Genomic DNA, 17,839 nt, shown 5'->3' on the forward strand with positions numbered 1-17,839 from the left:
GAGTGAGTGTAGTTTATTAAGGACAGTTAGAGGCAACGTTTTTTTATTTTGTAATGCATGCCCCTGTTTGACATAGCGCCACTTAGGATTGTCAGTTAAAATTTTCTTGCATAGTTATGGTCAGTGTAGAGGCCATAGAAGAGTGCTCGCTGGGTCAGGGAATGCAGAACAAGGCAGTTATGTGATCCTTCACGCTTCGCGTTAGGATCACAAGGAGGGTGTGTAGCCACCTGGGTTGGCCAATTCCCGACGTAAAATGGAGAACAGCAAAGGCTGAAGGGAAATTCAGCCAACACAGGCAGAAGCTAGCAGGTGCAAGTTACTGTGTACTAGACTCTGCAAAAGCCCAGACAGCATCGATACCAGCAACCATCTGCACAATAATGTAGAGGCCATCTACATACTAATGAGCGATCCCTGGGAACAATCGAAACATTTGAGATAAACAAGGCCAAGCCAGACTCCTCGGCGCCAGTGGGAGCCAACACAAAAGAGGTTAACGGACACCTAAAGACCGCCCATCGATCAGGGAAACGCTCCAGTATTGGAGAAATCGAACCAAGCGATTGGAACAAAGTCCAATCACTTGAAACCAGGTACGGGGTCCGCCCCAAAAGGTGGGAAGCTCCTGGGGACTATAAAGTAAAGCCCCCAAGTTCAAATCGTCCTTCTTGACAGTGTCACTCAGCAACGCAAACCAACCCTTGACAGTGACCTGTCCAGCTGCCGCCAAAGAATGTAAGTCTCAAGTCAACGCTCGCTCCTAGCTACCAGTCCATACCAGCTTTTGAATCCTGCAGACTCAGAACCCGAACGAAAGCCCATTTGTTCCCCTGACTTGGTGGGCCAGTCCGAAGCTAAGTATTGGCCTGTTAGTGATAGAAATAGCTTAGAAAGTAGAGTTTATGCATGAGTAGATTTGACTGTGTGTAAATAAATGTGCTTTGATTTGAATCTTACTAATTGGTGTATTGAGTTATTGATCATTACTTGAACTTGAACATTGTGGCGGTATCATAAAGATACCTGGCGACTCTAGAGCAAAGGTTATAAAACAGAGCCAATTGAACCAACCTAAAGTTAGCAACAGGGCCATGTCTGTGTTACAGAGATTTCAGAGAACAATACCTTTCACTAGCCTGTGACTGACAGCTTAATGGTTTAGGCACAACTGCTGGAGCGGTTTGTATATTGATCTTTCCCTTCATACTTGAATGCATCTCAAGGCCCCTCCATTAATTCTAACCACAATATTTATGAACACTCTTGTTATGATTGACAGCTCCTGACCACATTAACATTGCTAAGTGCTCTTTGCCATTACAATAGAGGAAGTGAAACCATTTAGCTGCCTTGAAGTGAGCCCATCAGCAGCAGAGAGAAAACAATCTCTGATTGGATGAGCTGCAAACAGTGGGAAGGTACGTTTTTACAGTCAGTTCCAGGGCCCAGAGAGTGCGGGTGGAAAACGGGCATGAAGGAGCTGGAGTGGAATGCGAGGTAGCTGGAGCATGATCCACTGGCATCTGAGTGAGTGAGTGAGTGGAGACTGAGAGAGTCAGGAAGAGAGAGAGAGAGTGTGTGTGTTTATGAGGGGGAAAGGGGAGATTGTGTGTGTGAGGGGGAGAGAGCGAGTATATCTGTGATGGAGTGAGAGAGTGTGAGGGGGAAGAGAGGAAAGTGCGTGTGAGGGGGAGAGAGAGAAAGAGTGTGTGAGGGGGAGGGACAGAGTGTGTGCGTGAGGGGGAGCGAGAGTGTGTGAGTGGGAGAGAATGTATTAGTGGGTGGAGAGAGAGAAAGAGCATGTGAGTGGGAAGAGAGAGAAAGAACTTGTGTCAGAGAGAGTGTGTGTGAGGGGAGAGTGTATGTGTGAGAGGGGTCAGAGGGAGTGCGTGAGGGGGTCAGAGGGACTGTGTGAGGTAAGAGAGAGAAAGAGTGTGTGAGGGGAAAGAGAGATTGTATGTGAGGAGAAAGGAGTGAGTGAGGCGGAGGGGGAAAATGTGTTCTGGGGGAAGAGTGTGTGAGGTATTTATAAATTGGTATTTATAATATTATAATAATCTTTATTATTGTCACAAGTAAGCTTACATTAACACTGCAATGAAGTTACTGTGAAAATCCCCTAGTCGCCACACACCAGCGCCTGTTCGGGTACACTGAGGGAGAATTCAGAATGTCCAATTCACCTAACAGCACGTCTTTCGGGACTTGGGGGAGGAAACCAGAGCACCCGGAGGAAACCCGCGCAGACACGGGGAGAATGGGCAGACTCCCCACAGACAGTGATCCAAGCTGGGAATCGAACCTGGGACCCTGGAGCTGTGAAGCAACAATGCTAACCACTGTGCTACCGTATTTAATGGCATGCCAAACTTTATCTTTTCACCCCCACACGAAAAAGTTGGACAATCCTGGTTTATTTACCTCAATATCTTTGCTCGTTTCTTCCAGATGAGCAATGAATATTTGAGTTGCATCATTGGCTGCAGCAAGTGCTCCAATTTCATCGCTAAGCTCGCACTGAGAAAGAAAGGCAGCATACATCTTATATTAAATTCAACATTTTAAAAATGTGTTCAAATATTCAGTGACCTGGGTTTTGGTGACAATATTCCCCGATGTTAGAAACGTGGTAAAATAATTCCCATTCAAACAAAATAGCAACCAATCAGAATCATGCTGTACAAGCAATTAAATTGAGATTAAGTGAAAATAATCATCAGAAGTTACTCCTTGCCCCATTCCCTACATCTTCTGCTATTCTTGGAATGCATTTTCTGTCTTGTACCACAAAGACAGATGCTAAATATTTGTTCAAAGTCTCTGGGCTGGATTCTCCACCGTTAGGATTCTCCGTTTTGCCGGCAGCCCGGGGGTTTCCTTACGGCGTGGGGCTGCCCCACATTGGGAAAACCCCATTTACCAGCCGGCGAAACGGAGCATCCCGCCAGCGTGCTGAACCAGAAATCTGGTGCGGCGGAATGGAGAATCCAGCCCTCTGTCATTTCCTTATGAGGAGAGATTATACAAATTAGGCCGGTTTTTCTCCAGATTTTAGAAGGTTAAGGGATGACCAGATCAAAGTCTTCAAGATATTAGCAGGAAAAGACAGGGTAGATAAAGATATGCTGTTTCTACTGATTGGAGATTTTAGAATTAGGGGGCATAATCTAAAAATGAGGGCCAGATCATTCAGGAGAGATGTTTGGAAGCACTTCTACACACAAAAGGTGGTAGAGGTTTGGAACTCACTTCCACAAACAGCAATTGATGCTAGATCAGTTGTTAATTTTAAATCTGAGATAGATACATTTTCGTTAAGCAAATGTGTTGAAGGATTTGGGCCAAAGGCAGGTATACGGAGTTAGGCCACAGATCAGCCATGATGTCATTGAATGGAGGAACAGGCTCAAGGACCAACTTTTAATTTAGCTTCACAATGCCTTTTTATATACTTGGTGAAGCTCTTACCGCCTGGTTTTATATTTCTTGCCCGTTTACTCCCATGTTCGAGCTTTTCCCTCTTTTTTTATTTTCTCAATCATCCTTTGTTCGCTTCTAAAATGTTCCCAATCTTCTGGCTTGCCATTAATCTAGGCAGCATTATATGTGCCTTTTTGACTATTCAATACGATCTTTCAATTCTTTAGTCACATATAGTGCGTTCTTCATGTGCAGTCTTTCTTCATTTTAGAATGATTTAACAATACAACACTACCCCACATGTACACTTAGTTTTGTTTTGGGAACAGTGGCAATTTGGCAACATTGGGTATAATGAAATGCAATAGACATCTGGAGGCAGAAAATATGGTACAATTTGCTACCTTTGAAGAAAACATGAGGACACCCGAGGTAAGGCTTAAATATGGGACTGTCCCTTTAAAAACAGGATTTATGTCACCCTACCTCAGCAGCAAATACTTAAAATTTATAGCTACCTTTTGTTGTTTGTAGACAGTTAGAAGAGGGGCAACTTTACAATCTTTGTGAGCGCCAAATACTTTGCACAGTGAGCAGGTAGGTACCTCACACGAAGTGCAGTATATATTAATCTTTTCCTCATCATGCTCTTCACACGTTGGTTGTTCAGGTTTTGCAGTAGATCTAGATTAATGATATGAAATTTGTTGAATTATTATTACATAAATTGACTGGCCAGTCACAAAATGCAAAAACTTTATACCAAACAGCATTTAAACATAAAGATTTATCGAAGATTAAGTGCATAAAGGTTACAGAAAATATATAACTGACTTATTCACTGCAGTTCAGGGTCCGCCAGGATTACTCAGCTTCTGAGCTCATTACAGCCTTGGTTCAAACATGGACACAACAGCTGAATTCCAGAGGTGAGGTGAGGGTGACTGCCCTTGATATCAAGGCAGCATTTTTGACTCAGTATGGCATCAAGGAGCCCTAGCTAAATTGTTCAATGGGAATCAGGGGGGAAACTTTCCACTGGTTGCAGTCATATCTGGCACAAAGGAAGATGGTTGTGCTGGTTGGACTTCAATCATCTCAGTTCCAGGACATCACGGCAGGAGCTCCTCAGGGTTGAGTCCTAGGCCCAACCATCTTGAGCTTCTTCACCGATGACCTGCCTTTCATCATAAGGTCAGAAGTGGGGATGTTCGCTGATGACTGCACAATTTTCATCATCATTCACAACTCCTCAGATACTGAAGCGGTTCATGTCCAAATGCAGCAAGACCTGGATAATATCCAGGCTTGGGCTGAAGTGGCAAGTAACATTTATGCCATACGAATGCCAGGCAATGACCATTTCCATCAAAAGAGCATCTAACCATCTCTCCTTGCCATTCAATGGCCTTACCAGAGCTGAATGCCCTACTATCAACATCCTGAGGGTTACCATGGACTAGGAACTGGACTGGACTAGCCATATAATGCTATGACTATAAGAACACGTCAAGGCTAGGAATCCTGCGGCGAGTAACTCACCTCCCACCACTAAACACATCTTCCCTTCACTCCCTCTGTCAGCATTCCCCAGAAACCGGCCCCTCCAAGCTAATCTAGTCCACTCCTCCACCATTCCCAACGCCTCTCCCATCACCCATGGCACCTTCCCATGCAATCGCAGAAGGTGTAACACCTGCCCCTTTACCTCTTCCATGCTTAACATACCAGGCCCAAAACACTCATTCCAAGTTAAGCAGCGTTTCGCTTGCACCTCTTTCAATCTGGTCTATGTATTCGCTGCACCCAATGTAGTCTCCTCTAAATCGGAGAGACCAAATGCAGGCTGGGTGATTGCTTTGCTGAGCACCTTCAGTATGTGCGCATTCAGGATCCTGACCCTCCTGTTGCTTGCCATTTCCACACAAGACCCTGCTCCCATGCCCACATGTCTGCCCTTGGCCTGCTGCAATGTTCCAGTGAAGCTCAACGCAAACTGGAGGAACAACATCTCATCTTCCAGTTAGCCACGCTACAGCCTTCTGGTCTCAGCATCGAACTCAACAACTTCAGATGATTAGCTCTACCCCACCTCGATCCATTTGTTTTCATCCCATTTCATTTTAACTGTCTTTTATCGTTTCTTTCTTTCTTGTCTTTCTTTATATTTACCCTGCCCCCATCTTATCCACCTTTCCTTACCCTTTCTCCCCTTTGCTTCCCCCTTCCCCTCCCCCCACATCTGCATCTGTCAGTTTACCCTCTGACGTTAGTTTCTCTGTTGTTTGGCCTTTCAAACCTTTTGTTCTCTCTAGGGACTGCCATTAGCACTCTTTCCCCTTGGTTTCTGTGGCTATTAGCACCCCGTTTCCCTGGGTTACTGTGGCTAAAACTCATCTTTTATTCTCACTCCACAGTATAAATATTTCCCACTTTCTATGCCTTTTAGCTTTGACAAAGAGTCACCTGGACTCGAAACATTAGCTCTTTTCTCTCCCTACAGATGCTGCCAGACCTGCTGAGATTTTCCAGCATTTTCTCTTTGATCTACAAGGCACATGTCAGGAGTGTGATGGAATACTGTCCACTTGCCTGGATGAGTGCAGCTCCAACAACACTCAAGAAGCTGGACACCATCTAGGAAAAAGCATCCCATTGGATTGGCACCCCTTCCACAAATATTCACTCCCTCCACCACAGACACACAGTAACAGCAGTGTATACCATCTACAAGATGTGCTGCAAGAACTCACAAAGTCTCCTTAGGCAGCACCTTCCATACCCACGACCATTACCATCAAGATTCTAGCAAGACAAGGGCAGCAGGTACATGGGAACACCACCACCTAGAAGTTCCCCTCCAAGCCATTCATCACCCTGACTTGGAAATATATCACTGTTCCTTCACTGTCACTGGGTCAAAATCCTGGAACTCCCTCCCTCACAGCACTGTGCATGTATTTAGGCCACAGGGACTGCGGTGGTTCGAGAAGCCAACTCACCCCTATCTTCTGAAGGGCAATTGGGGATGGGTAATAAATGCTGGCCTAACCAGTGAAGCCCACATTCTGTAAAATGAATTTAAATAAGACTTGACAATTTTTCATCGACACCCATTGTTCTTTATCGATTATAACACAATGTCCCTCACCACATTTGTCACCGCTATTCATGCCTTTCCAAGATTTTTCCTGAATTATGTTCTAATACATTCAAAATATTGTATTTCCCAACAGCTTATAGTGTGAAAAAGTCAGGTCAGTTCATATAATGTTGCATTATATGTACTGTATGCAATTAATCTTTGCATGTGTCATCTAGTTTCACAGCTTTTATCTCAAACTATATGTTTTTGTTCTTTACGGTCTTGATCAATATTCATCCATTGTAACTACTTCAGATTAAGAAAGAACCTTCCATGAACATTGCTTCAAGTGGTTTAATTTACTAGCCCCTGTAAAACTTTCGACTGCAATCCTTCGTCATCGAATTTTACCTACGCTTGGACGGATGTCCTTGCACAGGAACTCTCCTCCATCCTCACCTACTCTGCCCCCGGTTTCTCTTTGTCTTCACTGACATGTAACAAAATAGTTATTACCTTGAAGATTCTTGTTTGTAAATGTCGATAATATTTTCCACCAACAGATTTCTCTGCAGTCCGTAAACACCATGTCTGTCCAGAATAACCTCATGGCGACAGGATGGACACCTGAAACGACCCCCTGAAACTCCAGTTGTACCACGTGACTATCAACAAAGGAAAATCCAGTTTAGATTACATAGACCGATATTCACTGAATCCAGCACTGATATCCAAAAACAGAAATTGAATAAAACCCCACACAGCAGAAAAAACACAATATTGTATTGCTGCATTAAATGAAATATTTTACAATTACATGTTAAGTGCAAGGGAACTGTTCTAATGTAGCATTGATGGTGTGGTGATCCAATGTGTAGGTTCCCTTTTAAAACCTGTCCATTAATAAGTCGTAGAGGTTCACTGTTAAGTGATAGCAAAGGATGACCAGCAGACGGAATTGGAACCATAAAGTAGCCTGAATGTGATCATTTCAGGCTATCATTCCATACATGTATGCTCATATCTCGAATCATGTCTCTTAAAAAAACATGTCTGCATTGTCTGGTGACTCCCTAGTGATCATTCGCATGTTACTTTGCAGGGAAGTTGAGAGAGATATCTGGAAACTCATAACTATATAGTGATGGAATGCTGACTAGATCTATGGTGCTGCAGTTGGGAAAGAATCGTGTTTGGAGCATGATTACTACCACTGGACTATTCATGTATCTGGCCCAAGGGGGGGCGGTGGGGGAGTTTGTGGATAGGAGTGTGGTTGTGGCCAGCGCTTGGAGAGATGTCCTTGCACAGGAACTCTCCTCCATCCTCACCTACTCTGCCCCCGGTTCCTTGACCCATACCTGTACTCTTTCTGCTGTGGCGGCCCTGTAGGTTTGGGAGGACCAGGCCTCCCACATTTCTTCGCCTCTGTATCTCCTTCTTCCCCCCCCCCCCCCCACACACACACACAAACACCATGATTAACCTGTCGAGTGTGTTGAAAAAGGCCTTGGAGGGCAGCACAGTGGTGCAGTGTTTAGCACTGCTGCCTCACGGCGCCGAGGTCCCAGGTTCGATCCCAGTTCTGGGTCACTGTCCTTGTGGAGTTTGCACATTCTCCCCATGTGGGTCTCACCCCCACAACCCAAAGATGTGCAGGGTAAGTGGATTGGCCACACTAAATTGACCGTTAATTGGAATAAATGAATTGGGTTCTCTAAATTTATTTTTAAAAAGGGCCTTGGGGACGTAGATAGAGAGGGATCTGAACAGGAAGAGGAACCTTGGCAGCATGTTCATTTCTATTCTCTGAACTCTCCCCGCCAGTGAGAGTGGGAGTGAGCCCCACCTCTACAGATCCTTTTTGACTTCCTCCACCAGACTCATCAGGTTCCAGTTCTAGATCCGTGTCCAGTCGTGAGCTATTTGGATCCCCAAGTAACGGAACTTAGTCTGGGCCTGTTTGAATGGCAGTCCCCCCAGTTCAGTCACTCCCCTCTGTGGATTCACAGGGAAGATCGTGCTCTTTGCTGGTTAAGCCTGTAATTTGAGAAGGCTCCAAACTCCGTATCATTATCCCATCCATGCTGGCCCGGGGTTCGAGACGTAGAAGAGCAGGTCATCCACAAAGAGTGAAACTCAATGCTCTCTGTCTCCCCTTTGGATACCTCTCAACCCCTTCGTCAGTGACTCGATTGCATGGGCAAACAGTAGCGGGGATAAGGGGCATCCCTGCCTTGTGCTTCTGTGCAGCCAGAAGTAACTAGTGCTGCTGGTGTTTATCCATACGCTCGCCATGAGAGCACTGTAAAGTAGTTTCACTCAGGAAGTAAACCTTGGCCCGAACCCAAACCATTCCAGAACCTCTAGGGGGTACTTCTGCCTTCTGTGTCCAAGGAGATGATCATTTCTGGTGTTCTCGCCCCAGGTGGGGTCATTATAACGTTCAGCTGGTGGTGGATGTTCGCTGTTAGCTGCCTATCCTTGAGAAAGCTTATCTGATCTTCCACGACTACTTCTGACATGCAGCTCTCCAGTCATCCCGCCAGGGCCTTCGCCAGGATCTTTGCATCAGCGTTTAGGAGTGAGATGGGTCTGTAGCACTCGCATCCTGTCAGGTCTTTATCTTTTTTGGGTATCAGCGATATGGAGGCTTGGGCCAGCATTGGTGGCAGGGTGACGCTTATTAGCGAGTCTGCGAACACCTCAGGCATGTGCAGGGCCAGTGCAAGCGCAAATTTTTTGTAGAGGTCCACCGGAAATCATTCCAGCCCCGGCACCTTCCCTGCGTGCATGGAGTTGATACACTCCATGACTTCCCTCTAATGGTGCTTCTAGGTCCCGTCTCCTATCTTCCCCCAAAACCGGCATGTCTAGCCTGACAAGGAACAGCTTATTCTTCGAGTATCCCTCTGGAGGCGTACAGCCCTCGGTAGAATGTTGCAAAGGGATCGTTGATCTGTTCCGGTGCTATGACTAGCTTGCCGCACCTATCTTTTTCCCTCGTGGCTGCCTGCTTCCTCAGCTGGTGAATCAACAGGCAGTTGGCTTTGTATCCACGCTCATAAAAGGTCCCCCATGTCTGGCAGAGTTGGTGCACAGATGTCCCAGTGGAAAGCAGGTCAAAGCCCATTTGTAATTTGTTTCTCTCCGACAGTAGTTCCACGATTGGGACCATGGAGTACCGGCAGTCCACCTCCAGTATGGAGTTGACCAGTTGTTGTCTGCCCGCCCTGTCCTTCCTGTCTTTGTGGTCTTGAATGCAATCATTCCCCACCCCACCCCCCCCCCCCACACCCCGCCTTCAGTTCCTTCCAGTATGTGGAGGGGGAATCCTCCCCATTCTGATTGTTGGTAATATACCCGTCAATGACATGTGATATAGGTCACAGAGTGCCTTATCGGCCAGGAGGGCCGTGACCAGCCATGGGGGCGGGGGGGGGGGGGGGGGGGGGGGGGGGGGTTATGATGGTATCGTTTCAACTCAAGATGGTATTGGAGAAGAAATTGAAGACCAGATGGACTGCAGAGGTTCAAGGAAATGGCTCGCCACCACTTTCTCTGGGGCAATTATGGATGGGCAACATATGCTGGTCTTGCCAGTGATGCAAACAGCCCATTAAATATATATTTTTAAAGCAGTGATACCATCGGGTTTCTCTTTACCATACAAAGAACAAAGAAAAGTACAGCACAGGAAGAGGCCCTTCGGCCATCCAAGCCTGCGCCGACCACGCTGCCCGTCTAAACTAAAATCTAGAATTCCGGGGTCCGTATCCCTCTATTCCCATCCTATTCATGTAAGATGCCCCTTAAACGTCACTATCGTCCCTGTTTCCATCACCCCCTCTGGCAGCGAGTTCCAGGCACCCATTACCCTCTGTGTAAATAGGCATAGAACTTTGTGAACACACGTTCAGGAGCAGGAAGCACACTCACCATGCTACCAAAATATGACAACGGGGGATGGTGGGAGCTGGCAGGCCGGGAGTAAGGTGGATATGGGAGAAATACATATCGATCACGAGAAGTTTCCTTGATCTTGTTTGACCTGATGTCCATCAGAACTCAGAGGATCTGGAATCAGTGTTGACAATTTCCAGGGCTACTTCCACCGGGCTTAATTTCTGTTCAGCCCACTTGCAACCAGCAAACTTTCTGTACTCCTGGGACCTATGCAGGGAGCCGATTAAAATAGTTATTACAAGAGCTGATGTCACAAACTTGGCAAAGCCAACTGTTCACCTTGCTTGCAACCAGATTCTGGCTGTGCTCCCAGCAGCCATTTCATCAGGGATTGCAAAATTGGCTTGAATAATATAATCACTATGGGCGCGATTCTCCACTCCCACGCTGGTTGGGAGAATCGCCTGGGCTGCCAAAATTTCCGGGGACGCCGGTCCGACACCCTCCAAGAGGCGGGAACGGCCCGGTCGAGTTTTGCGGGCCGCAGGCCGGAGAATTGCCGGAGACACCCAAAATGACGATTCTCCGGCACCCCCGCTATTCTGAGGCCCGGATGGGGCGAGCGGCCAGGCCAAAACGGCGGGTTCACCCCGGCGTCGTCCAGACCTGGTCGCTGCAGTCGTGGGTGGTGCGTGAATGCTGGGGGGGGGGGGTGGGCAGCCTGCAAAGGGGGGGGGGGCGAGGGGGGATCCTGCACTGGGGCGTACCTCAGATGTGGGGTGGCCCGCGATCGGTGCCCACCGATCGTCGGGCCGTCCTCTCTGAAGGAGGACCTCCTTCCTTCCGCGGCCCCGCAAGATCCGTCCGCCATCTTCTTGCGGGGCGGACTTAGAGAGGACGGCAACCACGCATGCGCGGGTTGGCGGCGGCCAACCCACGCATGCGCGGATGACGTCCGTTATGCGGCGCCGGCCGCTTCATCTATGCAGCGCCGCTTTTACGCGGGCGACAAGGCCTGGCGCGGGTAGATGACGCGGCCCCAATACTGGCCCATTGTCAGGGCCTGAATCGGTCGGGACTGGGGCCTCCCGCGCTGTCGTGAACCTCGACGGCGTTCTCGACGGCGTGGCCACTTCGGCGTGGGGGTGAAGAATCCCACCCATTATATATAGTCAATAATGCGACCTAGTTCAAAATAACATTTGGAACTAGTTATTTTATTTAAAAATACCACGAAAATCATTTTTGTGGGTGTGTAATGTAATAAGAAACAAAAGGTGCATCCCACAGGAGGTCTTCCAGCATTTAAGGACTCCAATTTTCCAAAATTCTGCAATTTGGAAGGATAAAATGATCCAAACAGTAAATAATTCAGCTGGGTTTGATTTGGAAAATATTGAAGTTAAATGCATGAAAAGGATTGAAACACAAAAGTTCTCACCAGGATTTTAAGATAGTTACACATAGTAGTAGAGTAAGTACCTAAGATTCTATCTTCCTCACTGTTAATTACATTTCAGTTTGTGAATTCTACAATCTTTGTAAGTTTGCCTCTTATACTCAAGGCCAAAACATCACCATGCAATCAAAAAGAGCTGTGGCCTTAATAGCCCCCCTGGGGCAACAGTGCATATTTCTCTCCAGTTTGATAAACACGCATTCACCAATACACTCTGACTCCCATCCCATCGCGAATTCTCTATCCACACTGCTAATGCCCTTTGAAGCCCATGGGCCTAGACTTTGCACACTTTATCGAACACGTATTGAAAATCCATATAACTGTCAACCTTCATTACTTTGAAGAGCTCAAGTTAGCAAACTAATCTCCAGCTCTGAAGAGGACTCATGCTGGCTCAAAATGTTAACTCTGTTTCTCTCTCCACAGAATGCTGCCAGAACTGCTGAGTTTTTCCAGCATTTTCTGTTTTTAATAACAAACCATGTTGGCTATCATTTATTAGCCCAGGTTCTTTCAAGCAATTATTTTATGGTGTGGAGAAGTTTACCAACCACCATTAAGCTGACTGCCTTATAGTTACCAGTACCTTATCTCTCTTGCTTTTTCAATTAACATGGTAGCCATTTTGGAAACATCAAATGCTGCATGGGTGCTTTTTAACCTCAAAGCTCACAAGTTCTTTTCAATTTCATTATTTCAAAAGAGACACATTACATTCTGTAGACGAGAGCTAGACGTATTTCGAACCATATTCACTCATTTAATATAAAGCAAGCTTGAAATGCTTTAAAAAATAATATTGCCCTTCGAAATAATTAATTGCCTTTCATAACATTTTATATCTGAATATTGAAAAGTAAAACTTTAGTCTATTCTTTTAAGGTCCGTCAGTTTTGAATTGCTGTCAGAATTGAGTGGAACAGAGTGGAACTGAAATAATTCCAAATTGCCATTCTGCCAGAGGATAGAGCAAACTGCTTGCAATAAAATACAATTGTTGTTCGAACAATGTTTACCCCCGTCCACCCCCACAATTATGGAATGGTTTGCTTTTGGTGCCTTACATCTAGAGCAGTTTTAACTATGGCTGAGATATACCCGACTCCTAGGAAGCTGCTAGTTTTACAGAGGTTTTTAACATTTGAACACATCTTTTACCTGGAAGATGTCATTCGCACATTTTCTGCACAGATTGTGCTGACAGGGCAGGATCACAACAGGCTTGGTAAACATTTCCAAGCATATTGGGCAAATCAGCTGCTTCTCCAGGTTATCCATAGTTTGTGAATCTCTGTAGATTGAACTATATTCCATCGGGATAGACATGTCAGAAACAGATTTTGCAGAAAGAATTCAAGACTGAATTGCAGGATTCAGCATGTAGTTTTCTCGTTGTTTTCTCAGATTCTTTCCATTAGAAAATAGTTTAAGCAAGAGCAGGAGAGAATTGACAGCTTCACGGTACATTGCTGAGTAACACCGATCTGTCATTGTGTTTAAATTTAAATTGCTGGCCTCATGTGTTGTGCAAGAAGACATGCCATTGCCCATATATGAAAAGTCTAGAATCTTGTGGAAGAACCATCACTCTGCTCATGTTACTTCCATTCATATCACTAGGGAACATGGCAGTTTTAAGTTCGTGACTCTACAGGCCTACTGGTCTAAGACAAAACTTATTTATAGTACAAAACTACAAGTTGTTTTCATACGAATTGAATTGGTCACCACTTGAATTTCACTGTGCTGTAGATCTGCTATTAATTTGCGTATTTTCAGTTGATTAATTACAAAATATGTTGCCCAGTTTAAGTGTCCATTTCTTGATCAGTTTTAGTTTAAAAGCAATATCCTTCAGATTTCACTGCCAATCTGACTTCTAAGATTCCATAAGCATTCATTTGGGCAGATTTCTAAAATCCTACACATGCTAGTGTAATCTATCCTTGAGTGCTGAAGAAGAAAAGGGTTGCTTTTTAACTCCTCTTAAAGATACTGATTCTTGCTGGCGTCCAATGCATGTCTGAGAATGTATCAATTCCTTGCCCATGTGGCCACTCCCCATGCTCAAGCCTAAACAACAGCTGTGAACTATTCAACTCTGCAGAACCTCACAAATAAGTCCAATCCTCTCCACAAGCATACACAAATTCTAGCTGGAATTGCCCTTTTTATTACACTGGACCTAGCCAAGAGGCAGTAAGGTCAATTGTGATGGTCAACTTCTATGCTCACTGCTATCAAAGAACACCGTGAAGAGTGCAGCTGATGTTAAACACTACAGTGTTCCAAATAGCAGCAGAAGGGAAACTTGGAACGCCCGCACTCAACCGTGTCTTGCATTTTGGTAATAATGTGAGGAAAGATGTGGGGCGGGGTTCTCCGTTTCTGAGGCTAAGTGCTGACGCGGAATTCATGGACTTTCACAACAGAAGAACTGCCGCCACACCTGGACCGATTCCACTACTGCTAAGGGGCTAGTACCGGTGCCGCGTGGAACACAACTGATTTTTATGAGAAACGGTGTCGGATTCACACCCAAAGGCTGACAAGCTGCAGCCGCATATACACACTTCACTCTCCATACACACCATTCCAGCCAGAAGCGAGGAGAACGGCCCCGAGGTTTACCAATGAACCATCGCATCAGAGGTCTGTGAGATCCCAGAAAGGTCCCTACTCGGCACCTGGAACAACCCCGTGCCGTAAAGGTTCCGGGCGACCGTCACCGTGACTGATCGGCGCCCAGTTGCTGCCTCTCCAGGGAGGCCAAAGAATCGCGGGAGGCCACTGGATCCCATGCAGGGAGGTCGTAAGTAGGTTTACGACCTACTTCAGCGAGTGTCATCGAGCCCCACCCATTTGGGGTGAGATTCTGTGTCCGACGTCTTGCGGGACTTCGGCGAATTCCGGGAGGCACTGAGCCTGTCGGGAGGCTCACGGGATGTCTCTCCCGACATTCTCTAGCCATGTTGCACTCAAGTGAGAGCCCAACGTGGCCGGATATTTGTGCCCCTAATGAAAGCAGGCAGGCAAAAATAGGCAAATAAAAGTGAAGTTACAAAAGGTGTTTTCATCCTTACATAAGGGCTTGCCATCTACAATTGTCTACCACCAGTGCCCACATAGAATCATTTGGTTCTCCGAAACTCTTCATCTTTCTAAACCCACGGAGTCAGTTCAGAATCCACAGCAAAGGTGGAGGCAGCATTCTGTCTGTCATGCCCTGTTGTATGTGATGACTTTGTCAGGCTTCCTCTGGCGTGTCGGGCCCTTTCGGGATGCTGTAGTATGGCAGCGCCAACGTCCTTGGTGTGCAAGGCTGGAGTTGCAACAGTCAGAGAAGGAAGGGGGAGTGGTGGGTGGGAATCAGATGGGATGGGCACTCCCAGAGCCTCCCAGGTGGATAGCCCAGGCAGTGGACCAGCCTGTCCTCCTCCCATTGGGTGCTCGAGGGCCCCGGCTTACACCTTGGGATGGGGGGGCGCCATCGCCTGGTGCCTGCACTTGCGGATGCCCACAAGTGGCTGCACTCGTGGATGCCCACAAGTGCCTGCACCATGGAATTCGCCCTCTCCGCCATGGAGTTCATGCCCTGCATGATAGAGGTTATGACCTCCACCAATGCAGGGCAGAAGTCCTGCAACAAAGTCTCCAATGCAGCCCCCAGCAGAATGCTGGCCTGGCTGTCTCCGGGTGCTGGCACAACCTCTTCAGGCAGAAGGCGTTTGGACTCCCTCAATCAGTCTTGTAATCAGAGAAGTGATGCAGGCATCCCTTACTCTGCCTTTGGAGCTGCAGCAACTGTGGGACAACCAAGCCCAGTGACACATCATCTGACCAGGACTCAGGTCCTGGCATCCAACAGTGCCTAGAGTTTCGGATCCCTGGGTTTACCGAATTATGGTAGTTTAAACTGGCTGTTGAGGCAACTGAAATTGGCATTGATGCTGTGTTAGTGCAGGAGGATGTGCATGTATCGAAAAGCCTGTGGAACATTTTTCAAGTAGGTCAAATAATCATCAATAAATGTGGAGTTTGGTTTTGATATAGCAACATTTTGCAAGGTGCATAGGTAACATTTTGCCCGCACTGGGGATCGGGCCAGGCAGTGGCCTTAGGAGGTGGGGTTGAAGTGGGAGGGGGGGAAAATCGAGGCGTAATTTTTCAGTGCAGGAAATGCAACTGAGTGTCATCTCAGTGGGGCTTTTCCCGCTGAGGCCTCCTCAAAAACAAAAGAGTGCCGTTGTATAGCAAGGTCGTTCCCGATGTACCCCACTAATCCCACTCAGAATAGACTTGGTTTGTTTTTGGTTAGCTCACGCCACTGATCATTAGGAATATGTTCTGCTGAGTGCATGTCCAAACAAAAATAATTTTATAATGGAAATTGCAGTAAAGACAGGTTGGCTGGGTTGGAGGAACGAGTGTTTTGATAAACTGATTAGTCGAGCAACGCTACAAACAAATGTTTATCCCAAGCAAGTTGATAACAATGGAGAACAGTGTCAATGTTTGCTGGTTTGATGACTGAAAATACTTCAATGGGATCAACTGCTTATTTTGCTTAATTACATCAATGTTGCTGGACACCTGGAAATACCAGGAGGAAAGGAGAAACCCACACCATATAGATTGTTAGATCTTGTAAAATCCAAACCAATAATGCCATTCATTTCGTGGGAATTGACCTATTCTTTCTACTACAGCTGTCAACTTGTGGAAGGCTATGATTAAAGCATCTCTAACAGGAAACCAAAATCATCATCTTGGTCAGTAAGCAAGTGGGAAAGGACTGTAAGGTAGTAATTAAATTAAATTGAATTAAATTTAAAGATTTTGCCACATTTATCTGCCCTGGATCTATCTGTGTCAAATCATTAATAATGTCATGATAAATGTTGGAGTTTTGTTGAGCTATTACCAGTAAAAAAGATTCCACCACTTATGCCAGAGCTCATTTTATTAAAAGCCTCAGCTTGTTCCTAATCAAATATAGATTCCAAGCAGTTTCACATTGAACCAATCTGGAATGTGGCAAGGGAGGTTACAAAAGCAGTATGAAATGAACAAGTTAACATAAAGAACAGGAGAGTTCAATACTACTTGTTCTATAAGAAAAATAATTTTGTACATTTGATCTAGAAATAGTACGAAGTATGATAAGATAAAGGAGTTATGGGGAGGATTGAAAGGTGAATTTCAAGGAAAGTCTACAATTTAAAAAAATAAGATCACATGTAATTAAGCATTTTGCAGTGGAAGCGTAATTACCCAGCAGGCAGCAACACTCATCAATCACCAAACAGAGTCAAACCCTCTCGAGCCACATTTACTAACTCCCATGATAGACATGTGTTCTGAACATTGCTGCACTCATTTCTAAAGTCTAAAGAGGAGGAGAGCAAGAGCTATGTCACCAAAGAAAATTACATGGGAACAGCAACAAAACCATCATTTGTAAACAGAGGTTGAACACAAAATACACAAACACAGAGGTTCTGTATCGCAGTTTGACACAAAGTAGAATTAGAGTTAGAATGTCCCATTTATGTCAGGTCCTATATTATTTTGGCAATCAATACTGGATGTCACAGAAGGTCCTGATCAGCTCTGAGAAATTCCTCTACCTGCAGAGTCCAGGATCACAGGAAAACACTACTCTCCCTGATAGTAAAAGAACAAAGAACAAAGAAATGTGCAGCACAGGAACAGGCCCTTCGGCCCTCCAAGCACGTGCCGACCATGCTGCCCGACTAAACTACAATCTTCTACACTTCCTGGGTCCGTATCCCTCTATTCCCATCCTATTCATGTATTTGTCAAGATGCCCTTTAAATGTCACTATCGTCCCTGCTTCCACCACCTCCTCCGGTAGCGAGTTCCAGACACCCACTACCCTCTGTGTAAAAAAACTTGCCTCGTACATCTACTCTAAACCTTGCCCCTCTCACCTTAAACCT

At 45.9% G+C, this 17,839-nt stretch overlaps 1 protein-coding gene across 1 annotated transcript in view; it reads right to left on the minus strand.

Annotated features, from left to right (window-relative positions):
- LOC140428908 (uncharacterized) overlaps window positions 1–13,335 on the minus strand; it is a 67,080-nt gene extending 53,745 nt beyond the window's left edge. Inside the window, exons 1-4 of the mRNA XM_072515556.1 lie at window positions 13,035–13,335; window positions 7,025–7,173; window positions 3,942–4,107; window positions 2,425–2,520 (exon numbers count right to left, since the gene is read on the minus strand). Coding sequence (XP_072371657.1) covers window positions 2,425–2,520; window positions 3,942–4,107; window positions 7,025–7,173; window positions 13,035–13,202 — 579 coding nt within the window. The 5' untranslated portion in view covers window positions 13,203–13,335. The remainder of the gene's footprint in view (window positions 1–2,424; window positions 2,521–3,941; window positions 4,108–7,024; window positions 7,174–13,034) is intronic.
- Between the last annotated feature and the right edge of the window lie 4,504 nt (window positions 13,336–17,839).

This window comes from Scyliorhinus torazame, chromosome 8 (genome assembly GCF_047496885.1).
Source record: "Scyliorhinus torazame isolate Kashiwa2021f chromosome 8, sScyTor2.1, whole genome shotgun sequence".
In the NCBI taxonomy this organism is placed as follows: domain Eukaryota; kingdom Metazoa; phylum Chordata; class Chondrichthyes; order Carcharhiniformes; family Scyliorhinidae; genus Scyliorhinus; species Scyliorhinus torazame.